Source organism: Desmodus rotundus, chromosome 9 (genome assembly GCF_022682495.2).
Source record: "Desmodus rotundus isolate HL8 chromosome 9, HLdesRot8A.1, whole genome shotgun sequence".
Lineage (NCBI taxonomy): Eukaryota > Metazoa > Chordata > Mammalia > Chiroptera > Phyllostomidae > Desmodus > Desmodus rotundus.
The window spans coordinates 88754368-88767551 of NC_071395.1; the positions used below are offsets into that span (position 1 = coordinate 88754368).

Sequence of the window (13184 nt, forward strand, 5' to 3'; positions counted from 1 at the left end):
CCGAGGGCGGAGCTCGCCCACGTCCGGTTTTGCTTTGGGTGATAGTCTTCTCATCGAAAATTTGCGGTGAGGAAAGCCGGTGTAATAGAACAGGCCATCCCATATATTCTTACACCCCTGTTTTGAAATGTTATGATATCTCAGAGCCCTGGGCAAGTCGCTTAAATTTTCTTAAATCTCGGTTTTCTCATCTCTATAGGAGCAGGCTGAAATAAGTCCTAAAGGAAAAAGTTCTGAGGTCTCATCTGGTTGAAAATCTTGGTGCCTTAATCTGTGGAATCTCTGAAAGCTCATAAATGAAGATGTGGCAGCGGCTCAAGTAAAGTATTTTTGGTTTTTGTTTGTACTGTAACACTCTACAGTTGGTAAGAATCGTTAGAAAGACGTTTTATTTGCTTGCCCTGTAGGATCCTTGTAAACATTAAACGAGATCATCTATGCGAGACTATTTAAACTCTACCACCACACACGTTTAAGTCAGCTATGTTTGAGGACCACACACGTTTTCTTTATTATCATCCGCACCATTAGGGTCCCTATGGAAAAGCTTAGGCTCCTTGAAAATAAGAATGACGTCGAGTATGGTGTGGTCAAAGTATCAACAGTAAACCGGGAAGCAACTGGGAAATCTTGGGAGTGGTCTGTTAGTGTCATAGGCACCAACACCCTTTTGTGCATGCTGAGTAGCGTTTTAAAAATACTGTTCTGTAATGAAAACCATAGATAATATAACCCATCTACACACAATTAAGAAAAAGAAGACACCCCAGTTGTAAAGGAGAAGAATAGCAAAATAGTAAAATATATAATTCAAAACATAAAAGCTGAAACATGTCTACGGTAGAAAATACAAAGTGTCGTTTGCTCGTGTGCATAAACAATAACTATAAATACAAAAGCTACAGTTGCAATGGGTGCGTTCTATTGGTTTCTCAAGCATCATGAGGGCTTGCTGTTGGTGGCATGATTTTTCCAAAATAGTGTACAACTTCTTGGTAAAGTTCTGACTATATCCAAGTATAATCATCCATTGTTTTTCACACAGAAGAATTCTTAGAAATTTTAGTCCATATTGAAACTTAAAAAAGAATAGCTTGGCATAAGTAAAATGGAGTTAGAGTGTAGGCCTTAGACACATAAGTAGGTGTCTGGAAGGACATTGAAAACTGATGACACGTGGGACAGTATTTTTACTATGTAGGTTTGTTGCATTGCAGATGTCCAGCACCCCAATTACATGCTACTGTATCCCTCTCCCCTCAGTGATTGTGACAACCCAAAATTCCCTTAACAGATTGCTAAAACACACTCTAGCAGCCAGTATAGTCGAGACACACAGTAGGTTAAGATGCTTTCTGGTTCTTATTTTGTGTGCAGTTGGTTTGATTAGAATAGACAAAGGATTCAGAGGTGTACATTTTGTGAGGAGTTTGAAAAGGCAACACATAACAAAGGTGCAATAAACAGATGTCCAGAACTCAAAAATAAGAGTGTGAGGGGGTCTAAGAAAGAGGCAAATAGGTAGAGAAAACTATAGTTGCCTCCCCCACCAAACTGAAGCCCTTCCTCCCTAAGCTTGGAGGTAACAAACAATGAAAGCAAATTGAAATCTAAGGGATAGCCTGCAAAGGAAACAAAAAATTAAACTGAAGTAAGTAAATAAGGAATTCAGTAAAAGTCAGACCAATGGACAGAGAAAATATGTAAGAGCACTGTAGTACAGAAAGACTACAAATCCTTTATTTGGGTGAGTCTGAGATTAAATTTGTAACTTTGTTAGAAAGAATCTGGTTTCAGCCCTGCCTGATGTGGCTCAGCGGATTGAGTGCCGGCCTGTGAACCAAGGAGTTGCCAGTTGATCCCCTCTCTTCCTCCCTTCCCCTCTCTCTAAAAATAAATAAAATACATTGAGAGGGAGAGAAACATCAGTGTGTGGTTGCCTCTCGTGCCCCCCGCAACTGGGGACCTGGCCTGCAACCCAGGCATGTGCTGACTGGCAGTCAACTGGCAACTCCTTGGTTCACAGGCCAGCACTCAATCCACTGAGCCACACCAGCCAGGGCAAATAAGTAAAATATTTAAAAAGAAAAGAAAGAATTTAGTTTCAGAAGAGGAAAATTGGCAGTGGAAGAATGAAGAACCTAAAAGGTAGGATGACATACTGACTGGAAAAAATTTATTCAGGAAGAAGATTGGTAATGTACAGTATGATACTAATTATTGAAAACAATGTGTCTATATACTATCACTACTTTTGGTATGTTTTTTATCAGATTAGGCATGTTCAGTTTACAGGCTGTGCACATAGCTGACTCAAAGCTCCTGCCTTTGTGAAGTGGACATTCTAAAGCGGGGAAGACAGACACTAGTAGTGTGAATGTGTACCAGAGGGTGACAGCGTTTGGGAGGTGGTCAAGGAAGGCATCACCAGTGAGCCAATACCTCAAGTAAGTAAGGGAGTCTCACAGAGAACGGGTCAGGGCGGGTGGCAGGGGTGGCGGTGAAGATTCCAGGGAGAGAGAGGCAGGATCGAGAACCCTGGGGTGAGGGCCGTCAGATCGTGCCTGGCCTGTTTGAAGACCAGAATGGGTGAGGGTTCAACTTGTAGGATATGGGGTTCAGGGCAATTTGGCCATTACAAGGAATTGGTTTTTTAATCTGAGTAGGATGGGAAGCCAGTGAGGGTTTGGGGCAAAGGAGCGGCATGAGCTGACTCATCTAGTAAAAGAATCCCTCTGATGTGTGGTGACTGGGTTGGGCAGAAGCCGGAGACTAGTTTGGAGCTTATTGCAATAATCCAAGAGGAAAAGGATGGTGGCGTGGACTAGGGTGGAGGCCATAGACGAGTTAAGAGGTGGCTAGGTCCTGGGTATAATCTGAAGATAGAGCCAAGACAGGATTTGCCGTGGGATGTGAGGGGAGAGGGGTTAAACACGCCATCAAGACTTTTGACCTGGCCGTCTGGAAAGGTGGGGTTGCCATTTAACAAGACGGAGATTAGTGACGAGCAAGTCAGGGAAGGGCAGCAGCCCCGTGTGGGGTAAGTTAAGTTTGAGGTGTCTGTTGGATATCACAGCGGCAGTGTTGAGAAGGTGAGTGGACATACATGTATCGGATTAAGGGGACTCCGTTGGGCTAGGGATTTGAAGTTAGGAGTCCTCAGCATATTGATGGTATGCAAAGCTATGCGGCTTACATTACAGAAATGTTCTTGACATGTGTGTAAAATATTAGTTTCTGTAAATTGCTGATTTCAAATGCAGTGGGAGAACTTGGTATTTTCAAGTCTGTTGTCAGTCATTTTGTAAAAAAAAGAATGCACTGTGTTTTCTCTCTTGAGTAAATCTCTCAGTCCCCTGTAGAATTTCTTCATGTCCAGTGCACGTTATGTCAGGTAAACAAAGTCATAATAAAGTATTATATTCATTTATTCTCACTGCTGCAGCAAACAACCACAAACTTAGTGGCTTCAAACAACAGAAACTGATTCTCTCACAATCTGGAGTCCAGACGTCTGCAGTCAGTATCCTGGGCCCAAATCGAGGAATGGCAGGGCCAGGCCTCCCTCTGGAGGCTGTAGGGGATGATTCTTCCTCTTCCACCTTCTGGGGGCTGTGGGCATTCCTTATCGGTGGCCTCCTGTCTGCAGTCTCTGTTTTCCTGGTCAGGTGGGCTCCTCTTCTGCGTGTGTGGAATCTTCCTCTACCTTTCTCTTTTGGGGATACCTGTGAGTGTATTAGGGCCCACCCAGATAATCCAGGATAATCTCTTTATCACAAATCCTTAACTTAATCACATCTGCAAAGACCCTTTTTCCAATAAGGTGATACTTTTCAGGTTTCAGGACTTAGGACCTGATCTCTTTGGGGGCCAATGTTCAGCCCACCTCCAATCACCCCAGCAATTTTTAAACTGGGGTTTGGATATAAATGATTACATGTGCTTCATAAGCAAACATAGTCCTCTCTTTCTCTCTCTGGTAACATTTAAAATATTCCACAAAAAGTCATTGCAGAGGTAAGAAATACTATTTCCAGATGTGCCAACATCATTTTATGATACTAGGTTAAATACGCTTTGGCATTAAAGAACTATCGATACAGTAAATTATAGTTGCACAGTTGCCTCCTCTTAAGGACACTCAGGATCAAGGACAGTGTTTTCTTTCATCTTTAAAATTTCTCCCCAGGGAGTATAGATTACCTGTAGTCTCATAATTCATCTCAAAACATTCCAGTGTTTTGCCAATTCTGTAAATAGGTAATGCAATTAAAAGTAAAACTTTGATAAGTTTATTATTAGCTTATTTATTTAAAAAAATACAAAACAGCCCTGGCTGGTGTGGCTCGGTGGATTGGGCGCCAGCCTGTGAACCTAAGAGTCACCAGTTCGATTCCCAGTCAGGGCACATGCCTGGGTTGCAGGCCAGGTCCCCAGTACCGGGCGCACGAGAGGCAACCACACATTGATCTTTCTTTCCCTCCCTTTCTCCCTTCTCCTCTGTCTCAAAATACAAACAAATAAAATCTTAAAAAAAAAAAAAGTATAACTGGCCACAGAACCTCTAGAGTTTTTCTGTGAAGCATTCTGTACCACATTATTGTCAATTAATTTTTATTTTATGAGCATTTACTGCACAGTACAAGCAATTACACATCAAAGAGATTGTCTGTATTTAATGGGGGCCTGATACATGGATCTACACATAAGAATTGCCTTAGGACTTGCTTTGTGTAGTTTTATTAAGAATGACTTTAGCCGTGACCAGGGTGGCTCAGTGGGTTGGGCATCATCCCACAAAGCAAAAGGTCTTGGGTTCAATTCCCAGTCAGGGCATGTGCCTGGGTCGCGGGCCTGGTTGGGGTGTGTGCAAGAGGCAGCCAACTGATATTTTACTCCCTCTCTTTCTCCCTCCCTTCCCCTTCTCTAAAAATAAATAAATAAAATGTTTCAAAAAAGAATGAATTTAACAGTAGCTTAGCACCTAAAAAGGTGTTTACAACACACATACACAGACATGCAGGCATTTGAAACACAAATACACAGTCATACATAGGTATACTTTGCTGGAGTTAATATTTAATAAAATAAAACTTTTTTAAATTTAATCTTCATTGTATTTTTTCCATTACCATTTAGTCCCCTTATACCTCCCTTCCCCCAGCAATCACCACACCGTTGTCCATAATACAACAAAAAATAGTTGCAGAGGATAACATTTGATATTCAAAAGTGTCCCTTACAAAGCAGGGCATGTCAAAAGGGCACAGGAACCAAACAGCAAGAGCTACCGATGTCCAGAGCTGGAACCATATGAGCAACAAAATTAATGCAGTATAGAATTATAACAAGTACAAAATAAATATGCACGAGTCCACACTGATATAAACAGACAATTGAATGAATGAATAAATGAGGGAAGGGACAAATCCTGCAAAATTCCATGTCGTGTGTGGAATCCTGCAAGGTCTCCCTCAAGGAGGTGGGGCTCCCCTGAGTGTGGGCTGCACATAGTGACTCCCCAACAATAAGGTATGGACAGGGGAAAATAGTAACTTTGTAATGGAAAAACTTGGCAGACATTACCTTAACCAAGTGATCAAGGTTGAGGACAAGCGCTTTATCAAGGGCTATTTTGGTAATATAAAGCAGATCATAGGAACGACAAAGGGAGATCTTTACATCACTGTGATGTAACAGTTTTGTTTAATTCCTTTTCTCCTTAGCCCTGATTTTGACAAGCTGAGAAAGTCAGTCTCTCCAGAAGCTTCTTGGAGTCGCTAAATATTTTGATAAGATTAATGAATGTTACACTAATACAGTGGTCCCCCCCAGCACTATATTTGGTAACGTGTGTGTGTGTGTGTGTGTGTGTGTGTGTGTGTGTGGCAGGGTGTGGGGAGTTGGTACATATTTAGTGGATAAAGACCAGGGATGCTATTAAAAATCCTACAGTGACTTCCACACAAAGAATTACTGGCACCAAATGTCAATCGTGCCAAGGTTGAGAACCCTAAACTAATATATGCATACATCTAACAGACATTTGTTGGGTACCTGTAACATCCCTCACACCAGGCTAAGTTTCCAGATGACGTAGATAGAAAACACGTTCCATCTCTTCCGGAAGGGGAATCATGGTGGGGAACTGGAGAACAGGTGAAACAGGACTGTGTGTGACATTTTATATGTAAAGGCTGCGCTCGCATACACACAATCAAAACGAATGGTTCAAGTAAGTTATGTGGGTTGTCTAGAAAGGTAAAAGAATCATCTAAAATGGCTCTGTATAGGAGATAGAACTTTTTTTAAAATTGAGTTTATTGGGAGGGAGACAGGATTTTCAATGGGTTTTGGTGGACCCACAGAACTTAGATATAGTGAATGGGAAAGAGGAAACAGGAAGAAGCATGTATTTTACTTAGTACCAGGGGTATTCTAGGAATAAAACATAATTTGAATAGTCACAAAGACTTGGTACGCTATTCTTTCAGATGCTACTTACAGAGGTGGGTGGGACCCTCTCACAGTTTTTTCACACATACTGAGGAGGTTTCAAACGGGGTGGGGGTGCATCATCAGAATTCTGGTTTAGACCATAGGTTGTAAAAGCTCCTTGGGTGATTGACTTTGATGTGTGTCTCCTCCACCTCGAGTTTTGAGAACCCCTGCCTTCATAGGTGGTCACTCATCTGCGAATAAATGCTGTCTGTCACAGACATGCATGGGCTAATACTCTTTTCCTTTTGGTCATTCATATCTTCTGCACTGATAACTTCGTTCCTCCTTTTTGTCCTTTGTGTCCACCCCCATTTTTTAATATGTGATGGTCAGTAGCTGTAGGTGGTATGTTGTTAGTGGAACATCAGACCATCCATAATGATAATAGCAACATCTTCAAGGCTCTTTGGAGACAGAGACTGCGGGGACTCCGTTGGTTGAAAAGGATAAAACACTTGCCAGACTTACTAAGGTGACTTAAAACATTTGTTAAAATGCGTCTGACCAGTAGGTGGCGCGCTCCTCCCTTTGTGTGAATGTTGTGAATGAATAAGCTCTCCCTTTGCCCTCTCCACCTCCAAGTACTGTTGTAGTGAAAATAAATCCATCCCCATCCTCTGTTCATTCGCGATTTCGAGCCCTTCCCGTATATCTCCTATAGAATTATAATAATAGAATAACCTGCCTCTGGTATCCTTCCACCCTACACCATCCAGCATGCTGCCATCAGAATCACTTTCCAAAAACACAGACTGTCAGTGTGCCCTGCTGAAAATTGAAAAATGGTGCCTGGGGGAGCAAGGGTGGGGACCGTGGTGGGGATTCTCTGTGGAGGCAATCAGAGGAGCAGAAAAGTCAGGGCACAGCGGAGGCCTCTCTGGCCAAGAGATTTGTCTTAGGGGATGGGTGACTGGCTATTGTGGGAAAGGTAGATTCGGAGCCTTGATCCTCCTGCCAAGGAACTTGAAGTTGCTCAGTAGGCCATGGAGAATCACTACGAGGCTTTGAAGGCTGAAGGATTAAAGCTGTGCTGGAACAAGATTAACGTGACCAGGCATGCGGATGGACTGAGTGAAAAGTTCAGTGGAGAAGTCAGCTTACAAGAGGGGTAAGAGGAGAGGCATAGTCAGACTGATTAGCAGTTTGGAAAAATCAGAGTAGTTCCTCGCCCGTAACATTCATCAGTAGTACACAGAGTAAGAGTCAGTGTCAGGAAACGTCTTGGAAGTCAGGAATATACCCCGGAGTCTGCTGTCCTGCGTGCACGAGTCCGTGGGGCTAACCACTACGTGCCCTCGCCGCGTCTGGGGAGAGTATTAGGGGCCGGAAACGAAGCCACTACACTTGTTTTCAAGTCAGCAGTAGAAAAAACAAAAACAGCTTGAGCTTTTTCTCCATATCACAGGCTTTCAATGTGTTATTATTCAACACTACAGTGTCAGATTTAGATTTTCCACCTCGAGGAATTTGGTTTCGCTTTAATTAGTTGCTATGAATATTTCTGAGCCAAGTCTGGGAACATTTATCTAGAAAGGCGTTTTCACTAAAATGTAAGCTGGATGTAGGGTGTCGTTTTTCTATCAAGCTTTGTATCATGTTCACACAGTTATAAATTCTCTCCAGCCATCTGGACGATTTTTGCCACCGCCCACCACAGTAATACTGGATAATTATTTATTAATCATAATTCAAAATACTATACAATTGAGGCCATCTGTATCACCATCCAAGCTCTATGAGTAGCTGCGGGACTTTAGAGCATGAATATTTTTCAGAGAAAAGATGTCACTTGCCAGTTATTCTGCATAGAGGCAACTGATGCATTTTTCATCCAACAACTTTCCAGAAAAACAAGCTTAAAAATACCAAATAAACCCACCCCCCCCAGACTTCAGCAGTTATATGAAGCTTCCTGAGTAACCAAAGAATGTGCCTCTTGTGGTTAAAATGAGGGATCTGTTTAATGTGGGAGAAATACCAACACTTGAGGCATTTTCATTGACATTTCACTGTGGCTTTTTGAACTTAGAGCTGACACGAAACCCTACCGCTGCTGCTCTGCGAAGCCTGCAGCCAGACTGCAGAGCGGGGCCGGAGCGGCAGGAGGCTGCGCCCCTAACCGTCTACTCTCCACTCGGTGAGCGTTTACGCTTCCCAGTCGTTCACACTGCTGCACTCACCGGTTTTCCAGGGCTCCTTTTCCGAAGCCAGTTAGGAAAGCGAGCAAAGGTTTGTTTTCGAATCTCACGGCCTTTCCAGCGCCGGGCTTGCTTACTGAACCAAAGTGAAAACACTTGTGATGGGTATTTGTAAAGACCTTTGCCAAAGGTCAAGGAGCACTTCTGTTCCTTGGAACCAGAAGTTTCCCAGCGTGGCTGGACGGACGGAGCACTGTGGCGCTCAGGGCAGGCTGGAGAACCGACTCAAAGTGTCCAGGAGTCTAGGGAAGCCCCCTTCTCCGATCCTCCCCAGATACGGTCAAGCTGTCTGGCAGCAGCCCGGGAGAGACATGCTGTTTTGTTTAAATCCTCCACATTCTTTGCCATTTCCCCATTGGCCGGATGGGGCTCCCCGCCGCGGCCGCTGCTGATGTCAGCCCTGCCGGCGCTGGCTCCTCCCGCACCCACCTCCCCGGCCCGAGGCTCACTGCAGCTCGGCGCGGACTCTCCGGCCCCCGCGAGGTGGCTGCAAACTCGCGGGCACGCACGGCGCTGGGGGAGCCCAGGGACTCGGGGGAGGGGACGCGCGCGGAAGGCGCCAGCCAGCTCTCGCCCGCCCCTCGCAGTGCGAGTGGAGGTTGGAGGAGCCCGGGCCCCAGCCCAACAGAGCCGGGTGGCGGTGGCGGCTTCCCTTTTCTACCCCAACGAGCTCCGGAGCGTTTCGGGGACCGGCCCTAAAAAGAGCAGGAAATCTTGTTTACCGCCGGGGCAGAGGAGCCCTTCGAGCCTTTGTCTGGAAAGTCAGCATCTCCGGCTGCGATGTGTTCCTGGTGAATGAGCTCTGGGCGGACCGGCCGGGGAAGGGGGTCGGCAGGTTCATGTTTGGTTTCAGAGGCAGATCGAGCGGGTGACTTTTGTGCATTCGTTTTAATTTTCGGAAATCTCTCTTTTTTTCCTCCCTCGCCCGCCACCGGGCATGTCCTGATCTGACGGCCGCTCCTACCGCCCGCGGCTGCGGATCAGAGAGGTCTCCAGCGGGGCTCCCTCCCGCCCTGACTTTGCAACACTGCGTTCCCGGAGGGCCGACCTCGGCGAGGAAGGAGGCGGGGAGCCGCGAATACCCGGACCCGAACCTTGACATGGTCTCGGGCTGGGAGGAGGAAGCCAGAAGCTGAGCGCCACCGCCGGAGCGTATTCTCCCGCCGGCTCCGAGAGTGGGGCTCCGGGCTCCCTGCCCTGCGCCCGGGCGGCAGCTTTGTTGTTCTGGGGGGTGTCCCTCGCTTTCCGCCCCGAGGTCCGCGGCCGGCAGGACCATGTTGCTGAAGGAGTACCGGATCTGCATGCCGCTCACCGTGGAAGAGGTAAGCGCCGCCCCGGGCCCGGCCTCGCCCGCTCCCGGCCCCCCGCCCCGGGGCTGCCGCCTCCCCGTCGGCGAGTCTACTACGGGCGGCAGGGAAACCTGGCTGGAGGGCAGGGAGGAAGGGGAATTGCTGTTTCCACTTGTCACCCCAGCGGGGGAGGGCGGCGTTGGGTGGGGCGGTGAACTCCAGGTGGGCCCTTTGGGGGCACCCAGAGTCCTCATTACTGGGGATCAGAATGCGCCAAAGAGAGTCGGTGCATTTCTCCAATTAAGCAAATGAATAAAGCAAGTCCGACAACCCCAGGCACGCGCTGGTAGCTGGGGGGTCGGGGGGAGGTGGTCGTCCGGTTCTGGCAAGGGCCCAGGCTCCCCTCCCGCGCTTCTCTGTAAGGTCCTGGAACGGGGAGATGCCCTATGCCCTCGGGATCTAGAGGCCCCGAGCCCTGCTGGGGAATAACTTGGAGCCGTGGGGGTCCATCTGGGCCCGGACCCCTTGCGTTGGCCGCCAGCCTGGGTGCTGCTCCTCCCGCCACGCCCTCGCACCCAGGCTCCCGGACCCGGCCTCGACCTTTAGCAAACCGCCTGACTCGGAAACTTTCTGCGTCTCTTGTTTCCTCTGCCGCGGGGAGCGTGGTCTGCAGGCGAGCGGCGCGCTGCGGGGGCTGCGGAGCTGCCACTGGAGGGCGCTCCAGCACGTGGGTGCGGGTCAGGCCCTGGGGTCCGGTGGCGGCAGCGCTGGTGAGCAGCGGGGGTCGTTCTCCACGCGCACTGCTCAGGTCCTTTCTCTCCAAGCAGCAAGCCGCATCAGTCAGGAAATGATGACTCAATGAGGATTATTCAGGCCTCGGCTTCCTTTAATAACCCCTCTTTCCCGACCTTGTTGGTGATTTCACCATTGCTTAGCGTCTGTCCGGGGACAGCGAGGGAGCGGGAAGCCAATCGAGGCAATTTGAAACTCATTAGTGGAGTTTGGTATGGTAACAAACGAAACCGGCAACCCCAACTGTATTTACATTTAAATACCGTGCCCTTAATGTATCAGATGTTACTGAGCCACACTACTTTGTGGAAGGCGGTGGGTGCTTTGGGAGAGAAAAAGATAATTAACCAAGAACACTGCCGTGCACCCAACGGGCTGTTTTCATTTGTCGCTGGAGCAAGTGTTAAGGCAAGACCCACCTACCTACACTGAAAGGCGAGATCGAAGGAGCTCTGAGTTTACAAAATGCATCCCAGGGACTCAGGCTGCCAGAAAACTATCAGCCAGACCCCACCCGAATGACCAACTGAAAGCTGCAGTTTGTTGGCATCTGAGGAGATAGCCTTGGAGCAAAATCGTGAAGGGCGGAGGCCTTGCGGGTAGGCAGAGTTTTGGTGGGGAAGCGCCCTGAGTGTGTAAATAAAGCGGTGAAGCACCACACAGCCCTCTGGAGAGTGAGGGAGGCAGATGAATGAAACTGGTTGACTGGAGTATTTCTGGAAGAGGTTGAGATCATCATCCCACTCGGTGGGCAGCTGAGCTGGAGCAGTTCAGCTTGCCGGTGCGTTTGTGTCTACCCTATCTCCCCCTAATGACTTTATTTATTGACAGGAATTTGGAATCTAGGGGCCATGTTAGTACTGCATGAAGTACCCCAAAGTGCAGGTGATAGTCAAGGAAATAACCAGTTCTAGAATCTTCTCTACTACCTGCAAAATCTCTTTATTCTCGTTGGTTTTCTTCTCCGGGTTTCTTGAAAACGCAGGCAAAACTCCTTTCCCCATTTTTTTTTTTCCCAGTACTTAAGTACCCACCACTTCCTGGTGAAGTAGTAACATTGAGTGGTTAGGTGGAGGCCCTTCCATTGTTAATTGGCAAATTAAATCAGACTCCACCTGTAACATAATGTATAATTATAACTTAATGTATAATTCATTTGGACTAAAGCATGATTCAGTTTCTGTAAGGTCATACTCTGAAGTAGTTTTCTACTTTGTCGGAGAAGCAGGGGTGTAGTTTAGGTTGATAGAGCTTTCCAACTGGAAGGATTCAGGTGAAACCCATCAGGTGATGGATTCAGCTAGGCCCACTGGCTTGCCAGAGGTTAGACCCCTATTGTCCAACTGGTAGTAAAACCCCATAATCACCATGATCCCCCTTTGCACTGTGCCCTACTGACCTGATCATTGAAAATTGGGAAGCAACTTAACAATGTCTTCACAGAAGACAATTTCCACCAATTTAAGTAGTCTTTTGGAACTCTAACTTGTTTCAACTCTTGATTTGCTTTAGGCCTCATTCATAGATCTACGGAACTTCTGGAACTTATTTCTGTTTAACCGCCACGGTTAATCAGTAGCAGTGTCCATATTTGTAAAAACGAGGCAAATGCCTTGTCTCCGAGAGTCACTGACAGTCGGAACAGTCACTGCGTGTCTGTTCTCTATCCCTGGCCTTATCCCATTTAACTCCTTGTGGAGGGAGCGTAAGGGGGACTGGTGTGTTGTTATCTACACTTTGCAGGCAAGTAAACTGAGATGCAGAACGATTAAGTGTGTGCACCAGGCCACACAACTAGTTACTAGCCAAGCCAGAACCAGAGCCATGGTGCAAACCATTACTTGTTTTTTTCTTACTCTGTTCTTTGCCTGTTACTAGTATTTACTCCAGCAAAAGCAAAACATATTTCTTGAAAACAGATAAAGTCAGCACTACCAACGAAATGTAAAATCAGCTGCTCTTTAATTATTATAGAGAGTACTGTTTATACTATTCCTCTAGCCTTATTTTCGCTCATAAAATGTCTCCTAGTCCCAGGAAAGAAGAACAGCTCTGGGAGATGAAGAAAAGAAAGCTGAACTACAATCTAGACAGAGGGTTGGTGTTTTGTTCCGTTTGAGACATTAATTTCGGGATAAAGAATTCTAAGAAGTAATATCCCATGGATTAATATTAATTTTAAAAATTTCATTAGAACTGTCTCCTCATTTATGTTCTTACAAATAAGCCCGTTGGAAAGCTTTGCTCAGTAAGGGGTCCTGGGGGCTGAGAGTTGGTCATAAAGAGATAGTTGTCATTGTTTTCATTTGAAACATTTGGTGATGTAGATTCTGGAATTTTAGACCCAGAGGGTCTCTCAGAGGTGATCTGTAGTTGAGCCATTTCACTTTGTGGAGAAGAATAG

General features: G+C 46.5%; 1 protein-coding gene and 1 long non-coding RNA gene across 3 annotated transcripts in view; both read left to right on the top strand.

The window, feature by feature from the left end:
• The first annotated feature begins 11 nt into the window (after positions 1–11).
• On the top strand, positions 12–5217 carry LOC112316329 (uncharacterized). Of its 2 annotated transcripts, XR_008427595.1 has the most exons (4): positions 12–66; positions 200–319; positions 2274–2447; positions 3446–5217. It is a non-coding gene; the product is annotated as an uncharacterized lncRNA (long non-coding RNA). The 2 variants fall into 2 exon arrangements; XR_002975983.3 differs by having other exon boundaries at positions 2274–5217.
• Positions 5218–8891: 3674 nt separating this feature from the next.
• The window catches only part of PITPNC1 (phosphatidylinositol transfer protein cytoplasmic 1), a 212413-nt gene continuing 208120 nt past the window's right edge, over positions 8892–13184 (top strand). The window contains exon 1 of the mRNA XM_024572909.4: positions 8892–10021. Within this exon, the coding sequence (XP_024428677.2) occupies positions 9974–10021 (48 nt within the window). The 5' untranslated portion in view covers positions 8892–9973. The remainder of the gene's footprint in view (positions 10022–13184) is intronic.